This window comes from Echinops telfairi, unplaced genomic scaffold, assembly GCF_000313985.2.
Source record: "Echinops telfairi isolate 266 unplaced genomic scaffold, ASM31398v2 ScPeMD7_7425;HRSCAF=8463, whole genome shotgun sequence".
Taxonomy (NCBI): Eukaryota; Metazoa; Chordata; class Mammalia; order Afrosoricida; family Tenrecidae; genus Echinops; species Echinops telfairi.
Window position 1 is genome coordinate 8,247,932 of NW_022111325.1, and position 22,092 is coordinate 8,270,023.

The following is a 22,092-nucleotide window of genomic DNA, read 5'->3' on the forward strand; positions in this document are numbered from 1 at the left end:
GGAAACACAGGGAATCCAGGGCAGATGATCCCTTCAGGACCAGTGGTGTGAGTGGCAATACTGGGAGGGTAAAGGGAGGGGAGTTGGAAAGTGGGGACCAATTACCAGGATCTACATGTGACTTTCTCCCTGGGGGATGGACAACAGAAAATGGGTAAAGGGAGACGTCAGACAGCGCAAGATATGACAAAATAATAATTTATAAATTATCAAGGGCTCATAAGGGAGGAAGTAGCGGGGAGGGAGGGGAAAAATGATAAGCTGATGTCAGGGGCTTAAGTGGAGAGCAGATGTTTTGAGAATGATGAGGGCAATGGATGTACAAATGTGCTTTACAGAATTGATGTATGTATGGATTGTGATAAGAGTCACATAAGCCCCTAATAAAATGAATAAATAATAAGAATGGATGAGAATGTAATGCAGTCAAATCTTCTATGCTCATAATTACGGGTCTGGAAAGCCAACTCTGGTGGGAGAAGACCCTCACAGTTATGAGATATAAATAAATCTTAATACACATTCTCATGACTGCACAGAATACCTCCAATGAACCTGCCCCACCCCCATAAAGGAACTGTCATAAAGGAGCTACCATATAAGATAAATCAATTCTGTGTCTGGTTACTTCACCATGCCTAAAGGTGTTGTGTATATAAAAGCAATCAGGTTCTATAGTCAACCCACTGTAAAATAGAGCAAACTCTGTTTTGACATCTCTTGCTGATACTGATCAGAGATACCTACCCCTGGGGAGGGCTCAAGGTGGCAGTTGAAGTCCACTGGGACTAGGCCAAGACAATGACTCATGTCATTGCCTGTTTATTGTTACTCGCTTATGATATTATCCATTAACTATGTAATATGTTAGCTGTATGAGTTCATGCCTTATGAAAGATCTCTAAGCCCCATTATATATACCCATTGGAAAATACATTCTTTCAGTCCTGACATGGTATGAGGAGCCCCTGTGCCCTGCTGTCTGTCTGTCTGTCTTTAATATTTTCCACAATCTCAAAGTTGCTCCTGAGGACCCGTTCGAATGTTGGGGACACCCTCCCCCTGACAATTAGAGTCTCTTTTGTACCTTAAAATGGGATTAAATGAATTGAGATATGTAAAGTGTTAGAAACTTCATCCTCATCGCATGCACTGAGCGATGGAGAAGGTCAAGCCTTAAACAGGAATTTGACCTGTGGCAAGAGCACGGGGAATGATCACTTCCATTACTGGCAATAGGGGAACAAAGAGAGCCTCAGAGTGGGGAAGTTGATTTAAATCTACAAGTGCTAGCACGTCTCTAACCTCAAGCTGTGAGAGGAAGGAAGTGAGAGAAGTACAGGATGCTTGAATAATAGTGCAAGTCCCACGAATACCCTGAATAGACTTTGGGGAGAGGAGTCCGTGGTGCAGGCTATATAGCTCAGCTTCTCTGGGTTACACTTGCGGAAGTGATAAGTTCTTCCTCCTTCACGTTGAAAGCTAAAAATGAGACCATAATGGCGGACCCGCAGAGAGATACAGATGACTCTTTTCCGGTGCCTTTCTCGGTTCATCTGCCGAGGATTCTATCCCACAAATTCCTTCCTACTCTGTGGACTCCTCTCCTCTTTCTCCTCGTGGGTAAGTCCACAGGAAATATGCTTACCAATATTTATGACGAGTGTTTCTCTGAGGCTGGTCCATTTCCTCTGCTTAAGGCAATTGTTCCTGGGCTACCCCTTGTTCTGAGCCCTGCATATGCATGTGTATTTATTTATGTATGTATTTAGTCTTCTTGTCAATGAACTAAGATCAGCTTATGTTCCTCTAATTTTTTTTTTTTTGGAAAAAAAAAATCAAGTGATGAGTTTGTTCCTGTTCAATGTAGGTCAAATCCACAGAAAGAAGCAGAAAAATGCCCCTGATTGCAAGTCAGCTTCCAGTGGGCTAGGGCGGAACAGAATTGTTGGAGCTTCTTTCCATATTCTTGGTGTCTCTCACATCTCCTGGCCCAGGCTTTACCGAGATGTATCTGGTGGCCCTGGGCTAGGTGATCTCTAACTTTTCTCTCCTCCGTGTTGTCGCCATTCTGTTTCTATCCAAGGCCCTACCTCCTCTTCAAGGACGAACCCCTGCTAGTGGCTGGGAAACATCTCCTAGCAACATGGCTGTCCCCGTACTACCCAGCAGGCAGGGCTGATCCAGGAGTCCATACCCACCCCCCTGGGAGGGTATCAGCCACCCGGGATCTCAGCCACCTGGGAGTATGGCGGTGCTACCCCTCTGCGATCTGCTTCCCCCAGGTCCTGAATGATGGTACTAGGTACTGTGGAGCGATCGTTGGGAGGAGGAAGATGGAAGTGCTAGAAAAACTCCTAGATATGTGGGTGGGAGTTGCTGATCTTGGACCTCATTGCTAAGCAGCAGGAAGTTCTGGACTGGGCTCTCTTCACTTTCAATCTTATTCTTGCTCACCATAAAAACAGAGGAAGTGTTTTTATGCCCTGGTTTGTTGTGTGAACTGAAATAAGCTAACATCCAGGCCATACATGATCAGTGAAGTACACTGGAACAGTGCAGGGCAAAGAGCCTCTCCCTTGGTCTGGTTTGTGAATTGGGGTAAGCGCACACCTTCTTCTTTGGTATAGAAAACAGCTGGGTGTTGTTTTTTGGATTTGGGGGAAATGTTTTTAGAGTAGGTGGGGTAAAAGAAACCTTATTTTAGAATCAGAAGCACTTGGTGTTAAGTCTTTACTCCATCAATTATTAGCTATGTAAGCATCTGTGTTTTTTTTAATCATTTCATTAGGGGCTCATACAACTCTTATCACAAACCATGCATACATCAATTGTGTAAAGCACATTTGTACATTCATTGCCCTCTTTATTCTCAAAACATTTGCTGCCCACTTAAGTCCCTGGCATCAGCTCCTCATTTTTCCCCTCCCTCTGTGCTCCACCCTCCCTCATGAGTCCTTGATAATTTATAAATTATTATTTTGTCATATCTTGCCCTGTCCGACGTCTCCCTTCACCCACTTTCTGTTGTCCATGCCCCAGGGAGGAAGTCACATGTAGATCCTTGTAATTGGTCCCCCCTTTCCAACTCCCCTCCATTTACCCTCCCAGTATCGCCACTCACACCACTGATCCTGAAGGGATCATCCGCCCTGGATTCCCTGTGTTTCCTGTTCCTATCTGTACCAGTGTACATCCTCTGGTCTAGCCAAACTTGCAAGGTAGAATTGGGATCATGGTAGTGATGTGGGGGAGGAAGCGTTTAGGAACTAGAGGAAAGTTGCATTTTTCATCATTGCTACATCACACCCTGACTGGCTCGTCTCCTCCCCAAGACCCTTTTGTAAGGGGATGTCCAGTGGCCTACAAATGGACTTTGGATCTCCACTCCGCACTCCCCCACCTCCTCATTCATGATGATATGATTTTTTTGTTCTTTGATGCCTGATAACTGACCCTTTCAGCACCTCGTGATCATGCAGCCTGGTGTGTTTCTTCCATGTGGGCTTTGTTGCTTCGGAGCTAGATGGCTGCTTGTTTACTTTCAATCCTTTAAAACCCCAGACGCTATATCTTTTGATAGCCGGGCACCATCAGCTTTCTTCACCACATTTGCTCATTCACCCGTTTTGTCTTCAGCGATTGTATCAGGAAGGTGTGCATCGTGGAATGCCGTTTAATAGAACAAAGTATTCTTGCATTGAGGGAGTACTTGAATGGAGGCCCAATGTCCATCTGTTACCTTAATTACTAAACCTATAAGTATATGCACATAGATCTATTTCCACATCCTCATATATGAATATATTTACATATGTACATGCCTTTATTTAGACCTCTATAAATGCCCTTTGCCTCCTAGCTCTTTCCTCTATTTTCTTTTACTTTCCTCTTGTCCCACTGTCATGCTCAGTCTTCATTTGGGTTTCAGTAATTCCTCTTGCTTACGTTACCCTTGATCACGTCCTACCAGGCCTCCTACACCCTCCTCACCACCGATTTGGATCACTTGTTGTTCTCTTGTCCCTGGGTTTGTTAACACCACTACCTTTTTCCCCATCTCCTCTTCTCCCATGTCCCCCAGGAACTGTTGCTCCTGTTGTTTTCTCCTCCAGATTGTTCATCCAGCCTATCTTATTTAGACAGACCCGCGGAGATAATAACATGCACAAAAACAAGACAGAGCAAAACTGAGCAACAATATAAAACAAAACAACAACAACAAACCAATGACAAACGCAAAACAAAACATAACAAGAAAGAATAGCTTGTGGTTAGTTCAGTAACTGTTTGTTGGCCTTTAGGAGTGTTTTCCAGTTCAGTCTGTTGGGGCACCAGGCCCTGGCCCCAAAGTCCACCTTCAGCATTCCCTGGTGACCTCGCCAATCCATTCCCTTGCTGTTCTGTTGCACCCCCTTAGTGTTTTGCCTCGTTGTGGCAGGATCAGATTGGGCGCAATTCCCACACTGTGTCTCCAGTGTTGTCCCCTGTAGAGCTATGTATCAGTGAGGGGAGTCCTGTCTCATAGTGGGGCTGGTCATGTGGTCCTCTCTATGGACTGGCTGCTCTGAGTGGGAACATCGTCCCCAAGAGCATCTGTTTCTTAACTGCATAATGAATTTAGAAAAATGGATCATGCTAACTTCTTGTATAGATTAGAAATTATCTGAAAGCCATGAATGCTATGATACTGATTATGATTACATGACTTGTTTGGAAACTATTAAAGATGGGCAAGCCAAATTCAGCTGTTATGGTTGTCACTGAACTACCTATTATAATTTTTCAAATGTCTCTGTTAAAAGTAAGAAGGCTGACAGTTGGGGTTGCTGTCACTGTGGTGATAGCACTGGGGGGGGGGGGGGGAAGGTCAGCCCCCCACAACTAATCGCGGATTCTATAGTCACAATTGTATGGTTGAGCTATATAAAGAGAGATTGAAATAATGGAGTCAGACACATTTCTTGGTAACATGCTCACCTCAGGCCGCTTAGTGGTCCACGTGGAGATGGGAGATCGGAAGGCAGGAGAGAAGGGGAGGGGAAGGAGGACAAAGGGAAGGGGAATAGGGGAGCAACAAGAGGCCAAGGGGAAACTTTATTGCTAACCAAGGCTTATATATCTTTGGGGGCCATGCAAGCCCACTAATTACAGGTAAAGTCAGTAAGGGGTTGTACTATAGGTTATAGAGCAATGAGAGGGGTACAATCTAGGGGTATCCACGCAATAGGAAGAGGAGTGATTGGGGGTATACATGTGACAAGAAGGGCGGATCCTGGATTCAGGATGACAGCCTAACTTGGGATGTCACTGAGCAGGTTTGACCTGTTCTCTGGCTCACTGTAGAAACCATTATCAGTAGGGTGTAAACCTCATCTACAGGGACCAGACTGATGGCTGCAATCCTTTAGGGAGAAGTAGCCCATTGTCCTTAACAACAGGTAGTGGACCCTGCCTGTGGTGGGCCCAGACAGTCCTCTGACAACTGGCTGCCTTCAGGGAGGATGTCTCTAAGCATCTGACCTCCCACCATATGCTGGCAAACAGCCTCTAATGTTTGGCATGTCTTTGAGGGAGACAAAGCTGGGGGAAAGTCTCTTTATCATCGCACAACACTGTTTTGCAACACCTTTGGCCCATATCCCTGGTGATAGCATGAGGCCTGGTTTCTTTCTGATGAGGAGAAAGGAGGATCAGCAGCAGGTGCTCCCTGGCATCACCTGGATGGGGGTGGCCAGTGCTCCTGACCTTTATCACTGTGGGGCCACAATTCAGATACAATCTGGCCTCTGTGACCTACCCACCCTGTAACCTCACACAAATGACTTAAACTCTATCTATTATGGGGTTAACTAGCTAACTAGCTGCTGCCATGAAGTCCATTGTCAATTCTGACTCACGGTGACCCTGTAAGGCAGAGAAGCACAGCTTATCGCTTTCCAAGATTGTAAATATTTACAGGGCCACCCAGCCTCATCTTCCTCCTGAGATAACGGGGCTAAGTTTAGAATAATTTGGGGAACTAAATGAAGTGGTTTACATCAAGTGCTTGATGCACACCTAACAATAAGTGGTTTCTTCCAGATGGAACGTGTTCTCACACCAACCAGCTTCTATCTTCTGCGGTAGCTACAGAATCCACCACAGCTAACCTTCTCACATTCAAACTACTTAGCAGGTTGTCTTAGGTGCACATTCATAACACCCAGTACTCAGCTAGTGCAAATCTGGGCGGAGAACCCCACACCTGCAACAAATTGGAGAATCTCTTTTTTTCCTGCAAGTTCTCTAATCATAAAACCTTCAAAGTAAGCACCAGATTTTCTCCACCTTTCTTGGCGGTATTGATGCCCCATCCTCTTTCATCAACATTTTCTACTTAATTTTCCACCAAGAATGCCTGAGGTAGTATAGGAGCTAAATCCATCTGACTTCATCTAGAATTCCTAGAGTAATCTCCAGGCTCAGAAGCCCTGAACTCAGAATCCACATAGAATTCCTACATGAAAATTAGCTGCCTTGGCTAAATGGTGGGTCCCTGGAAACCTTGGTGACAGTGTTTATCAGGGATTTTGAGAACAGAGAAGTTCTACCTGGACAAGCCAGATCAGTCTGAGTTCCTAGGATCCTATAAGGAAGGTGGCCTGAGATAGAGATGAGAGATATTCCTTTTGTCCCCATAATGTTTATTATTAAATATTTCAAACATAGAGAAAAGTCTAGGGAATTTTCAATGAATGTCTATATATATACCTACTGCCTGAGTTCTAAATCTAGTTCTAAAGCAAGAATCCCTAAAAGGAAACAGAGGAAAGATCTAGGAAGCAAAGCTATGGATAGAAGTATAACCATAAGTGTGCACTTATGTAAATTTATTAATTCATGAAAATAGAGATATTGGCCTATGTACATGTATTTATCTGACCATACATTGAGGAAGTGGATGGACTTTGGGACTCTGCTCAAGCCCTCCCTCAGTGTAAGAACACTTCATTCTAATAACTTGGCATTCTGTGATGCTCACCTTCCCAACACAATTGCTGAAGATAAAATGGGTGCATAAGCAAATGTGGTGAAGAAAGCTGATGGTGCCCGGCTATCAAAAGATATAGTGTCTGGGGTCTTAAAGGTTGAAATTAAAAAATCAGCCACCTAGCAGGGAAGCAGCAAAGTCCACACTGCAACACATGTGATCACCAAGTGTTGACAAGATCAGGCATCAGAAGACCCAAAGCAAACAACCATTTCTATGCAAATGAGGGGGGTTGGAATGGAGGCCCAAAGCCCATCTGTAGACAATTGGACATCCCCTCTCAGAAGGGTCTCAAGGAAGGGACAAGCCAGCCAGGGTACAGTATAGCACCAATGAAACACACATTTCTCTGGTTCTTTAATGCTTCCTCCCCCTAACTCTCATGGACCCAGTTCTATCTTACAAATCTGGCTAGACCAGAACATGTACACAGGTACAGATAAGAGCTCTTAACACACAAAATCCAGAACAGATAAACCCCTCAGAACCACTGAGGGTAGTGATACCATGAGGGTAGGGAAATGGAGCAGGGAGAAGGGGGAGAAAGGGGAAACGATCACAATGATCAATGTATAACCCCCTCCCTCCACCCCCAGGGGGATGAACAATAGAAATGTGGGTGAAGGGAGACAACGGATGGTGTAAGATATGAAAATAAAAATAATTCATAAATAATCAAGGGTTCACAAGGGTGGGGGGTAGGAAGAGGAGCTGATACCAAGGGCTAAAGTAGAAAGAAAATGTTTGGGAAATGATGATGGCAACATATGTGCAAATGTGCTTGATACAATTAATGCATGGATGGTTATAAGAGCTGTAAGAGCCCCAAATAAAATGATTTATTAAAATTAAACAAAAATATGAAGGGAAAGGCCAGCCCCCCCATAACTAATCATGGGTTTGATAGGTGCAATTGTACAGTTAATGTATATAAAGATTATAGTGAATTCCTAGAGAGTATGAGAGATAGAAGAGAGATTGAAATAATGGAGTCAGACACATTTCATGGTAACATGCTCACCTCAACCCCACTTGGTGGTCCACATTGAGAGAGGGGGAGGGGAGGGAGGACAAAGGGAAAGGGAACAGGGGAGTGAGGATGGGAGAGGAGAGGGAGCCAAGGAGAGGCCAAGAGGGGAACCCGAGAGAAAGAGCTCTTTATTGCTAACCCAGGCCTAAATATTTGGGGGGGGGGGGCACATGCAAGCCCCCTAATTACAGGTAAAGACATATGTCACAGGAAGGGGTTTTACTATAAGTTATAAAGCAATGAGAGGGGGACAATCTAGGGATATACACTCAATAGGAAGGGGAGGGATTGGGGGCACACATGTGACAAGAAGGGCGGATCCTAGATTCAGGATGGCAGCCTAACTTTGGATGTCACTGAGAGGTTTGACCTGTTCTCTGGCTTTCCATGGAAACCATTATCAGTAGGGTGTAAACCCACCCACAGGGACCAGACTGATGGCGGCAAGCATTTAGGGAGAAGTAGCCCATTGTCCTTAACAGTAGGGAGTTAGCCCTACTTGTGGTGGGACCAGACAGTAGTCTGGCAACTGACTGCCTTCAGGGAGGTAACTTGACAATCATTTACCATTAGCTGCAAGCAGTGTCCTAAGTCTAACATAGTTGATACAGGTGATGTATGGAATGTTGTAAGAACTGTAAACACCCCCAATAAAATGATTAAACATAATAATAAAGAAAATTCTTCTTGGGGGAGGGAGGAAAGCAGCAAGAATCCCATCTCAAACTTCTAGATCCTCAGTGCCTGGCATTTCTGCTCAACACATGCTCACTGAGTGAATGAATGAATGAATGAATGCCAGCTTGAGGACTCCAGCGGCTTCTCCATATACCTCTTCTGTCTCTGCAGGACTGAGAGCCTCTGGTGAAGATGCTGTTTCAACAAAGGTAGTGGGGACTTTTGGGAAGTCAGTGACTCTCCCCCTGAACATCTCAATGGACACAGAGATTGAGCATGTCACATGGATTCACCTCCAAAAGGCAATTGTTATCGTGCAACCTGGAGGACCAGCTATCTTTTTGGACAAAAGCTACCAGAGACGAGTAAACATCTCCAGTCAGAGCTTCTCTCTGAGCATCAGCAACCTGATACCGAAGGATGAAGGATCCTACAATGCCCAGATAAACAAAGTTAATTCTAGCATCACCACTAAAGAGAGATTCACCCTGCACATCTATGGTGAGTTCCAGCGAGTGTGTGTGTGTGTGTGTGTGTGTGTGTGAAAAGTTTCCATCTTCATTTGTTAAAACTGATTTTTATTTTTTAATTTATCTCTCTAGGATAAATCAGACTACCCCTTTGGTCTTTTTTGCCCTATTCCATATAGAGAGACATCAAAAGTAGAAAACGCATCCATAAAAATGTTTACATATTATATAATTTCCATATGTCATATAGCTGGTCCCTTACAGATAGATTGTTTCCAGGTTCTTCTCTCAAATAATGCTGCAGTGGATACGGTAATGCATCTGTCGCTGGCATATGTGAATGGATAGATTCTGAAGGATAAATCAAGTAACTTTCCCACAGCAATATTAGAGAGTGCATTCCTGATTGCATATATTATCAAGCAGTTTGCTGAAGTGATTCATTAAAATGGTATTTTGTAGTTTAAACCATGTTTTTTTTTCCATTAGAAATTAGATGAGCATTTCCCATGTGCCCCAGAGACATTTGTCTTCTCTTTTTATGACATTACACCATTTACCCATCTCTCTACCAGGCAGTTTGATCTTTTATATTAGTTTTTGAGTACTATTTTTGTATTGAAGCCCTGTTGGCATAGAGGTTATGTGTTGAGCTGTGATCCGCAAGATCAGCAGTTCAAAACCACCCAGTGGCTCCTCAGGCGAAAGACAAGGCTTACTATGCCCACAAACAGTTACAGTCTCTGAATCTCAAAAGGGCATTTCTACCCTGTCCTATAGGGTCACTAGGAGTCATACTGACTTGATAGCAGGGAACTTATGTATGTGTTAAAGAAGTGGAATTTTGTGCAACTGATAGCCAACAACTATTTCTATAAAATCATAGAGATCTTTATTAAACAAATAGATTAAAATGTGAAGGTATTTTTTCACATAATCGTTTATCTAAGTTTATACATTTCTTTTTTGAATGAATGAATATTGTGAAGTAGGTGTGGAGGTTACATTTCAGATAATCAATTCTGTATGCCACCTTTCAACCCCCTCATCAACACCCCCATCCCATATGCTATCCCACCCCCCACCCCCACCCCTGATTTCCCTTCTCCCTCTTATGGATCGCTATCCTCCCTTTAACCTGTCATACCTGTCAACCTTCTATTTGGTTCCTTCACCTTCTCACCCTTGCCCTCCCTCCTTTAGGAACCCCCAAAGTCTCCTGTCTTTGGAAGGCAAGCAGCTCTATACATTTCCAGAGGTGGCATTTCCATCTCGCTAATCCCTCCCTCAAAGAATCATATGCTCTACAATTTACACCATGTCCAAATGGCAGATGGGGCATCCTTGAGCAACCCAAATTGTGTTCTTTTAAATGTTCTTTGAGTTTGGGGAACAAAAAGAAATCTTCAGGCCAAGACCAGCGCTGAGGCATGGAGGGGGTGAGGTTCCCAATGAAATTCCTATAGGACAACCCTCGCTATCCTGGAAGAATAAGCAGGCACATTGCTGTGATGGAAAGACTGACCCAGCCTGACATTCCTGGCCCTTTACTCAACAATGCGGTTTTCAATTTTCTAAAGTTTCTCCATAATAAGTCCCCCGTGACTGTCCTGTGTCCTTCGAGAGATTTTTATTAAGACTACCTTTTAATAAATGGACTCAGGCCTACGAACAATCAAACAATCGTGAGGATGGCGCAGGACCGTGCAGAGCTTCATTCATTTGTTTTCTCTCATTTTTCCCCTCCCATCCCGCTCCCCCTTCTCTCACAAACCCTTAATAATTTACAAATTATTATTTTGTCATATCTTACACTGTCCGACATCTCCCTTCACCCACTTTTCTGTTGTCAGTCCCCCAGGGAGGAGGTCACATGTAGACCCTTGTAACCGGTACCCCCTTTCCAACACACCCTCTACCCTCCCAGTGTCACCACTCTCATCACTGGTCTTGAAGGGATCATCCGCCCTGGATTCCCTGTGTTTCCAGTTCCTATCTGTACCAGTGTAAATCCTCTGGTCTAGCCAGATTTGTAAGGCAGAATTGGGATCGTGATAGGGCAGGGAGGAAACATTTAGGAACTAAAGGAAAGTTGTATGTTTCATCAGTGCTACATCGCACTCTGACTGGCTTGTCTCCTCCCCAACACCATTCTGTAAGGGGCTGTCCAGTGGCCTACAAATGGGCTTTGGAATTCCACTCCGCATTGCCCCCCTCATTCACAATGAAATGGTTTTTTGTTCTGATGATGCCTCATACCTGATCCCTTTGACACCTCGTGATTATGCAGGCTGGTGTGCTTCTTCCATGTGGGCTTTTTTTTTTGTTGCTTCTGAGCCAGATGGCCACTTGTTTACCTTCAAGCCTTTAAGACCCCAGACGCTATATCTTTTGATAGCTGGGCACCATCAGCTTTCTTCGCCACATTTGCTTATGCACCCAATTGTCTTCTGTGATTGTATCAGGGAGTGAGCACACAATGATATGATTTTTTGTTCTTTGATGCCTGATCCCTTCAGCACCTCGTGATCACACAGTCTGGTGTGCTTCTTCCATGTGATGGGCTTTGTTGCTTCTGAGCTAGAGGGCTGTTTGTTTACCTTCAAGCCTTAAAGACCCCAGATGCTATATCTTTTGATAGCCGGGTACCATCAGTTTTCTTCACCACATTTGCTTATGGACACATTTGTCTTCAGCAATCGTGTCGGGAAGGTGAGCATCATAGATTGTCAATTTAATAGAAGAAAGAATTCTTGCATTGAGGGAGTACTTGAGTGGAGGCCCAATGTCCATCTGCTACCTTAATACTAAACCTATAAATATATGCACATAGAGCTATTTCCACATCCTCATATATAAATATATTTACATATGTGCATGCTTTTATTTAGACATCTATAAATGCCCTCTGCCTCCTAGCTCTTTCCTCTATTTCCTACAAGGCTTCGTTCTTTGGTGCATAAGGTCGGGAAGGGAGCTGACCCAACAGAACCTAACAACAACAACAGCACCCTTTCAGAATAAAATTGAACCAAAAAACCCCCAAAACCAGTTACCATAACTTTCTGAGTTGACCTGTGTGCCCTGAATTCATCTTTGATGTCTTCCCAATCTTCCTTAAAACCATTGATCCCTCTGAAAACGGTTGTCTTATGGAAGGCAGAATCCGTAAACTTGCCTCCTGCTTCAAGGATTTGAGAAGCTGTCCACTTGAGCTTTGTTAAAAATTTGACATTAGCCTTGACTTCAAAATTGTTTTTTATCATGTCATGAAAAAGTCTCCTTTGGGGGTGGAGGAGAGGGGGGCGGGAAGCACTCTAACAAGTCTAAGGCGAGTGTATTACTGAGATGATAGAACTTGCCTGCAGCCGCCACTGATGACGGACACATGTGATCCAATGCGTTCCCTATGGAAGAACCCCGCCCCATCCACCCAGCCTGTGTGAACTGGATTCTAGAAGAGTGTTTCCCAAAGTGAATGATACTGCCACCTAGCAGGGCTCTGGAATGGTCTGGGGGAGTAGGGGTGGAGGGGTCATGGGGGGGAGGGCTCATGCAAAAGCAGATGGTTTCACTCCATCCTGGAAGGTGGGCTACAGTGCAAATGTTTTTATTGCCAGAAGGATGCTGAGTGATTTTTTTTTCTGAAAAGAGGAAAGTAGACCAAACAAGTTTGGGAACCTGTGCCCTAGGCCAGTGGTTCTCAACTGCCCTAATGCCGTGACCCTTTAATACAGCTCCTCATTTGTGGTGACCCCCAACTATAACATTATTTTCGTTGCTACTTCATAAGTGTAATTTTGCTACTGTTATGTATCAGGCGACCCCTGTGAAAGGGTTGTTTGACCCCAAAAAAGGTTGCGACCCATGAGTTGAGAACTGCTGCCCTAGAGTAATGTTTTTGCTTCCCTCATATTTAATTACATTAAATATATTCAAGATATATTGTTGGTTTTTTAAAAGCTCAGAATAGTACTTATGATATGCTATCATGTGTTTATCTATAGCTAGATCATCTTAGCTAGAATCAACAAGAAGTTCATAACAACGATTGATTCTGCAGAGAGGAAATAGTTGGGTGGGGGAAACAGGGTAAAATAAACTTACTTTTTTCATAATGTATCTTTTTAAATTTCTTTCAACTGTGTGCTTACATTACCTAGTCAAAAAAAATAGCATTTAATCAAACTCACACACCGGAGATGGGATAGAACAAAGGGAAGGAAAGAACTAGGAAGTAGCTCTAGAAGACCTCTGGGTGCCATCTTCATAGCCAAACACAGGGCAACTCAACTTGGGGAGGCAGAGCTACCCCTTCCCTGGTGTTTGGGCAGGTCGCTCATCCACTTACTTACCAAACATCTGCAAATACCTTTCATAAGCCAAGGCAGGTGTCAGGTTCTGACCACAGGCTTTGAACCACTCCTGAAGCTATTCACATACTGGAGGGGGAAAGAGAAGTATTTAGGCTATAAATCAAGGTGAGCCATGTGCAGGGCACTTAGAAGCAGGAAGACAGGTTCTCACCCCAACCTCCAGTGGGAAGCTGAGAGAAAACGCTGCTGGAACAGGAAAGCCTGACAGCCCTGCTGCTCGGTCCCCCACCCTCACCATCTTGTTCCAGGGCTCACCCGCCAGGAAGGGTCTGACTAGTCTTCCTTTGGCTGTGTGCCCGCAGGGCAGCTGCAGAAACCCCAAGTCACAGTTACTGCCGCCATGAATGACAGTGGCTCCTGTAACATCACCCTGACGTGCTTCATGGAGAGAGCGGAGACAAGCGTTTGGTTCAGATGGACCCAAGCAGAATCCCATGCTTCCGAGTCCCACGAGGGCTCCACTCTCACCCTCTCCTGGATGCTCTGTGACCCGGATCTGGTGTACACCTGCAGCGCCACCAACCCTGTCAGCCGGAACAGCTCCCGCCCTGTCAGTGTCCAGGAGTTATGCACAGGTACCTGACGCCACTCAGGACTCCAGGGGATTCCAGAAACAGTTTGATTTATTGTAGGTGCTGGCAGGACACATACATAGATGGAAAGCAAGAGAACAGACTTGAAGAACCCTTTTGCTGTCCCCTCAGAGGTCTGAGGGAGGTTGGCAAGGGACTTGGGAACTCCCTGCATATTCCGAAAACTCCAAAGGCAGAGCAAGGGCGGGGAAGGGAGACTAGATTGAGTTTTAGGGGGGAGTTGGGGGACAGGTTTTCCCTTAGTGTATAACAAGGCACACAGACAGGGCAGGAGAGGCCTGGTCTGCAGGGGACAGTAGCAGGAAGAACAGGTGATCATGGGAAAGCAGAAGGAAGCCTCATCAGAGGCTGTGGGGGAAGGGTGTTGACTTGGGCAGGCTGACTGAAGGGCAAGGGAGGTGGGAGATCGTGACTGAGCTGCACTATCTCGTCTCCGACAGCAGGTCCAGGAGCTTTCGGAGGAGAAGCAATGAGGGAGACAGTGCTGGGGATCCTGGGGGAGCCTGTCACCCTGCCCCTGAAAGTCCCAGCCAATCATAGCATAAAGAAAGTTGTCTGGAGGTTTAACACATCAATTCTCAGCAAAGCGTCAGGGGAGGTAACAGCAGAAGGCTCACTTACTGAGTCCAAGGAAACGGAGAAGGACAGAGTGCTGGTCTCCAGCCAGGACTACTCCCTGAAGATCCGTGAGCTGAAGATGGAGGACGCTGGCCCCTACAGTGCCTACGTGTGCTCAGAGGTCACCTCCACGAAGCACTTCGCCCTGCGCATCCACTGTGAGTCTGGACAGCCCGTTTATCATTAGATTCCTTCCCTCAAGATTTCCCCTCTTTGCTGCCGTCCCTGCTTCCCACCTTTCCCGTCCCTCTCCTTGTACCGAAATGCCTCAGATCACTAAGGGTGCTATGCAATTCACACCTGTCCATTCACAGGAGGAACATTATAGCCAGGGCCTGGAAAACCCTACCTGCCAAGACTCTGCTTCCTATAACCCTCTAGGAAGGCCCCCACCACCCACTCCCAGGAACTTGTGCCTGCTTTCGGAATTGGTTATCAGGTGGGATCAGAAACTCTCCAAGCTGCCTTTGTATAGAACATTGGCATTTTTGATAAGGGTTAGAGCCGGCTGTATTGGAAATAGATGTTTGAAGAGAAAGCCCCTGTCAGTATTCAGGTGGCTCAGTGGCCTCTGAGAGTGTGGCCACTCGCTTCATCATGAGAGAAAGATGTGCAGCCTTCTCCCTCATCCCTGGGCTTCAGGGAGCTTAGTTGGATGGTGTAGATGGTTTAGGTTTGGTTACCCCTTCATCTGTCCCATGGCCAACATGACCCACAACATGAATTTGTGGGTGTCCAGTTATATGTGACCAGAGAGCCTGGGTGGTGTGGTGGGAGACACGTTGGGCTGTTAACCATAAAGCCAGTGATTCGAAACCACCAGCAGAGCCTCATGAGAGAGGATTCTTTTTACTTTCATTAAGAATTTCAGCTCAAACAGAAAACTGGGTGAAGGGAGACACCGGGCAGTGTAAGATAAGATAAATAATAATTTACAAATTAAAATTATTTATAATTATAAATAATAATTTATAAAATATTTATAAATAATTATAAATTATTGAGGGAGAGGGGAGCGGGCAGGGAGGGGGAGGGGAAAGGGAAATGAGGAGTTGATTCCAAGAACCCAAGCGGAAAGCAAATTTTGAGAATGATGAGGGCAACGAATGTATAAGTGTGCTCTACACAATTGATGTGTGTATGGATTGTGATAAGAGTTGTATGAGCCCCAATAAAATGATTTTTTTAAAAAGAATTTCAGCTCAGAAACCCACAAGGGCAATTCTACACCATCCTACAGAGTTGCTTTGAATCAGAATTGACTCAACGGCAGTGAGTGAGGTATATGTGAAGAGTCACTCACCATGGTTCTATTAAAATATGCAGCAAGTCCCAGGAACAGGGAATATGGTGACTTAGTAGAATTCTTTCCTCTCATGCAGGGCGTCTGGGTTCCATTCCCAGCAATGCACCTCAATTACAGCCGCTACCCGTCTGTCAGTAAAGGCTTGCATGTTGCTGTGATGCTAAAATGGTTTCATTGGCGCTTCCAAGCAAACGTAGACTAGTCAGAAAGGCTGGGCAATATCTTTCCAATATTCTGACAAAGGAAATCCTGTGGATGCAAGGATCCATCCACAAGCTATCAAAGGCCAGAACCAGGCAGCAGCTCACTCTGTTGTCCATGGGTTTGCCCTGAGCCAGAAGCCAGCTCAATGACGGTTAACAACAATGAGCTCAGTCTGCACCCAGTGCATGCTGACTCAACTGTGAAGGAACCGGCAAAGAGATGAGCCTAGCTGACAGCATAGGGCAAGAACAAATAGCCTACCACATTATTGCTTTTAAAGTTGTTGACTATATTCGTTTCCTAGGGATGCTGAAACAAAAGACCGCAGAGTGTGTGGCTTTACACAACAGGAATGTGCTGCCACGCCGGGGGTTGAGTCCAGACTCCCATTGTCAGCAGAGCTGTTCTCTCTGGAAGGCCCAGGGGGAGTTCCTTTCTTAGATCTCTGTGTCTGGCATCCCCCGTGTTCCTTGGCGCACAGATGCATCTTCGTTTGACTTTCTTCGGTCTACTTCTCTGTCTCTTCTCCTCTGCTGTTGGGCACCACTCATATTGGACTAGGGCATCCTCTGGCTTCAGTGATTCTATTCAATACAAAGTCTCTGTGTTAGGCTGAGTTTTCTAGAGAAACAAAGCCAGGGACACTCAAATATGTATAAGAAAGAAGTTTACAGGAAGAAAGAATTTGATATCATGAAGGTGACTCAGACCACTCTAACTAAAGTCCACCAGTCCAATGCTAGCAGGAGCCCCATTCAGACTTATAGTTGCTGGCGGATGAAACAGGAGGATGAAGTGGGGGGCTGGGAGATCACATGCCACTGGGTGCAGAGTCTCATGCATCCATGGTCCTCAAGACTAGGTAAGGCGCTGGCCCCCCAGGGACGGCAGGAGGCCACATCAGCCACCCCAGAAGCCAGATGGGGTATCCAAGCAAGCAGAAAGATGAAGATGCTCAAGAGAGAAAGTTCTCAGTGCCTCTCTTATAAAAAGACCACACACCCAAGCAGGTATCATGAGGCTGTGATCTGATTTATACCTACCTTGATTCAAAGACATGACGTTGGCATAATATCTAACCATCACAGTCACAATCACAGGTACAAGGGTTCAACATAAATTAAGAGGGAGGAGGAAATCACAATTTAATCCATAGCATAAATACTTATGAAGTACCTACTATATATCACAGGCACTGTGTTCACCCATCTACCTGATTAGTTTACATAAATAAAGACATGAGATCATCCAAAACTCAGAAATTCCAAACTGACTGCAATCAAGTGGATTCTGCTCACTGAAACCCTATAGGACACCCCCATGGGTTTCCATGATGGTACATTTTTACAAAATAAGAAAACCTCATCTTTCCCCTAAAAAGTGGCTGGTGGTTTTGAACAACTGCCTTTGTGGTTAGCAGCCCAATTCCAGGTTGTCTTTTAAGAGGTTTCAGAGCACATAGAAGGGCTGTGCTTTTGTGTTGTTGTTGAATGGTTTTCATAATTTTTTACAGCTGTGGAAATACCATACATCAACTTTCGCCTTTCCATGACTCCTTTAGTTCACACATGAACTTCAGTAGCCCAGAGAGGCGAGGTGACATGATTGAGACTTCAGAGTTGACAAGGGAAAGGGCAGGCACCCTCCAAAATGCCTGTGACACTTGGTGGCACTTTCCCAGCCCTAACACTGGGTCAGCATATAACTCTAGCAAAGATATTTTGAACAAATAAAAACATAGGGGTTCATGGGGCGGGTCTGATGGCACACTGGACTTGCCTTTCTCCTCACACAGGGAGGCTGAGGAAGCCAAATATCACCTAGAACACTAGATCCCCTGAGGATGGCATCTGCCAGGTTACCCTAACCTGCCCCATGGAAGACAGTGGAGATGATGTGATGTACAAATGGACCTCCCTGCAGACGGGAGCTGTTGTGTCCCCAGATGGGTCACTGCTCAATATCTCCTAGAGAAGCAGTGAGGATTACTCCAACTTCACATGCACAGCCACAAACCCCGTCAGCAACAGTTCCTGGCAGTTTCTTTCTGGGAATATCTGTCCAGGTTTTTCTCTTCATCACTACTCTACCAGGATTTAGAGCTGCAGCCCCCAAAGAGTATGCATTCCAAGTATTTATGAAGCTACAGCAAGGGAATGTGGACAAGAGAACAGCACATGCCAACAAAAGTATAATGGGAGCCACTTACATAATTCTAAATTTATTAATAATCATATTATAAAAAGAAACATAAAGTTCATATTTATCTTATTTAATTTAAAATATCCAAAATATCATCCTCTACATCAATGTTATATTCTTTTATCTTATATTTTAAAATTACTGATTAAATAGTTAAATTTTACCTTGGAGTAAGTCTTTAAAACCCAGTATGTATTTTACAGCATATCACAATTCCGATGCTAAACAGTCATGCTTGATCTGTATTTAAACTTTATAAAATATACAGTTGCCTCAACATCCTGAATAATTTTCAATAACTATTTATTTGTTTTAAAAGTTAATTAATTGAAATTAAAATGTGTTCCACTAGCCACATTTCAAGGACTTGAATAAGGCTCGTGGCTATCGTATAAGAAGCTTTACCATTTGTTTCCCAAGATCTCTTTTTCTTAGAGTGATGGGTTGGATGGAAAGGAGGTATAGTTGGACAAATGTTTCTAGAAAATTGATATGGAAAGAGATACAGATAACTAAAGAACAAGGCTATGCAAGGAGCCCTAGTAGCATCGTGGATTATACATTGGGTCGCTAACTGTAAGGTTAGCAGTTCTAACACACCAGTTGCTCCAAAGGAAAAAAGATGAAGTTTCCTGCTCCCTTAAATATTTACAGCCTCAGAAACCCACAGGGACAAATCCCCTCTGCCCTATAGGATTAGGATGGGTCAAAATGGACTCCTTCACAATGAGTGAGTGAGTGAGGAGCTCTTGCCAGTGCTGTGTTAGGCTGGGAAACAAATCCACGGACACCCATATAAGAAACCACTTTCTATCAAAGAGCAATTATATATTAATGTAACATCCCAGCCCAGTCCAGATCAAGTCCGTAAGTCCAATATTAGCCCATAAGTCTGATATTAGTCCATAAATCCCTCTTTGGACTCACACAGCACATGCAATGATGCAGAATGCAGGAAGATCAAAGGCCGGCGGGTGCAAAGTCTTGTAGAGCCAATGGAAGTGGATGCATCTCCAGGGTTCTGGCTGCCATCAGCATGGCTCAGAGTAGCTCATCAACAGGGAAGGTGAAGTAGAGAGAAAGGCTCTCACAGGTCTCAGCAAGTCTCCACATGACCTGTCAAGAGGAAGAAGAAGGCAGAGAGAGTGTGTGGCCCACCTCCAGGGAGAAAGAGAGAAAGCTCCCAGAATCCTCATGAGAAGGCCACACCCACAAGGAGGCATCATCAGGCTGTGACTTGATTGACAGGCTAGACCACCCCTACACGTATTTACCAAGTTGACATGAAATTATGCAACTACCACAAATGCCAAACACTATTCTAGGTTTTTGTGCATCTTTTTAAAAAAATCATTTTATTGGGGCTCATGCAACTCTTATCACAGTCCACACATACATCAATTGTGTAAAGCACACTATACATTCATTGCCCTCATCATTCTCAAAATTCGCTTTCCACTTGGGTTCCTGGAATCAGCTCCTCATTTTCCTTTTTCCCCTCCTCCTCCCTCCCCGCTCTCCACTCCCTCATGAACCCTTGACAATTTATAAATTATTATTTTATCTTTTCTTACTCTGCCCGGCACCACCCTTCACCCACTTTTCTGTTGCCCACCCCCCAGGGAGGAGGTTGTATGTAGATCCTTGTGATCGGTTCCCCCTTTCTGCCCCCACTTCCCTCCCGGTATCACCACTCTCACCACTGGTCCTGAGGGGTTCCTCTGTCTTGGATTCCCTGTGTTTCCAGTTCCCATCTGTATCGCTGTGCATCCTCAGGTCTAACCAGGTTTGCAAAGTAGAATTGGGATCATGATAGTTGAGGGGAGGAAGCGTTTAAGAACTAGAGGAAGGTTGTGAGTTTCATTATTGGTACACTGAATCCTGAGTAACTCATCTCTTCCCCACTACCCCTCTGCAAGGGATGAACAGTTGTCTACAGATGGGCATTGGGTCCCCATCACGCGCTCCCCTCATTCACGATGGTATGATCCCCCCCACCCTTGCCGCCTTTGGTGCTTGAAACCTGGTCCCCTCGGTCCTTCATGATCACACATATTGGTGTGCTGCTTCCATGTGGGCTTTGTTACTTCTGGGCTAGATGGCCGCTTGGTTACTTTCAAGCCTTTAAGACCCCAGACACTATATTTCTCGATAGCCGGGCACCATCAGCCTTCTTCACCACACTTACTTATGCACACATTCATCTTCAGCGTTTATGTGGGGAAGGTGATCACACAATGATGGTTTTTGCTCTTTGGTGTCTGCTACCTGATCCCTTCAACACCTCATGATCGCACAGGCTTGTGTGCTTCTTCTCTGTGGGCTTTGTTGCTTCCAAGTTATATGGCCGCTTGTTTGCCTTCAAGCCTTTAAGACCCCAGACGCTATATCTTTAGATACCCGGCACCATCAGCTTTCTTCACCACGTTTGCTTATGCACATGTTTGTCTTCAGCGGTCATGTCAAGAAGGTGGGTGTCATGGAATGACCGTTTAGCTGAGCAAGGTGCTCTTATATTGAGGGAATGCACGCAAGGAGGCCCAATGTCCACCTGCTACCCTACTAATAAACCTATAAATATATGCACATGGGTCTATTTCCCCCATAATCATAAATATATTTACATATGTACATGTCTGTATTTAGGCTTCTATATATGCCCTTTGCCTCCTACTCCTTTCCTCTATTTCCTTATGCTTTCCTCCTGTCCCACTACCATGGTCAGCCTTCATTCTGGTTTCAGTAATTCCTCTCAGTTACCTTACCCTTGGTCACTCCCTACCAGTTCTCTTATCCCCTCCCTGCCACTGGTTTTGAACCACTCATTCCCTTGTCCCTGGGTTGGCCAACACCTCCTCCCTTCCCCTACCTCCCACACTCTCATGTCCCTCCAGGAGCGTTGGTCCCGTTATTTTCTTCTCACGCTGTTTGTCCAGCCTATCTTATCCAGGTGGACCTGCAGAGATAATAATATGTGCATAAAATTGCGGATGGCTTTGACAGCACCAAACAAAGTGGCACATAAGAACATGACGATGACAGCAGCAACACCGACAAGCTAACAAACAAGCCACTGATATACAAAATTTAAAAGAAGAGAAAAAAGAAAAGCAAAACAAAACAGAAGAAAGGGTGGGGGGGAGCCTGTTAATAGTTCAAGGTCTGTTTGTTGACCTTTAGGAGTGTTTTCCAGATGAGTCTGATGGGGTGCCACATCCTGGCCTCAAAGTCCATCCTTGATACTCCCTCAGGACCTCCTTACTCTGCTTCCCCTGCCTCTCTATTGCACGCCCCCAGTGTTTTGCCTCAGTGTGGTGGGGTCAGCTCAGTCACACAACCCACACTGTGCCTCCGGTGCTGCCCCGTGTAGGGCCATGGGTCAGTGCAGGATGTCGCATCTCGCAGTGGGGCCGGCTATATGGTCCTCTCTACAATGGGCCCTCCAAGCCGGGCTATCGTACTCTGAGCTTGGTGGGCCCAGATGTGCTCTGCTCCATTCCTCCTCCTTCCTTTGCTTCAGCTTCCTTCTGGGTGTGGTGTGGTAGGTCAGTTCCTTTCCCACACCAGACGATCTATTTTCAT

General features: G+C 45.1%; 1 protein-coding gene across 1 annotated transcript in view; it reads left to right on the plus strand.

Annotated features, from left to right (window-relative positions):
* The first annotated feature begins 1,499 nt into the window (after nt 1–1,499).
* The window catches only part of LY9 (lymphocyte antigen 9), a 33,227-nt gene continuing 12,634 nt past the window's right edge, over nt 1,500–22,092 (plus strand). Inside the window, 5 exon segments of the mRNA XM_045298513.1 lie at nt 1,500–1,623; nt 8,880–9,242; nt 13,890–14,162; nt 14,624–14,956; nt 18,104–18,373. Of these exon segments, the coding sequence (XP_045154448.1) occupies nt 1,500–1,623; nt 8,880–9,242; nt 13,890–14,162; nt 14,624–14,956; nt 18,104–18,373 (1,363 nt within the window).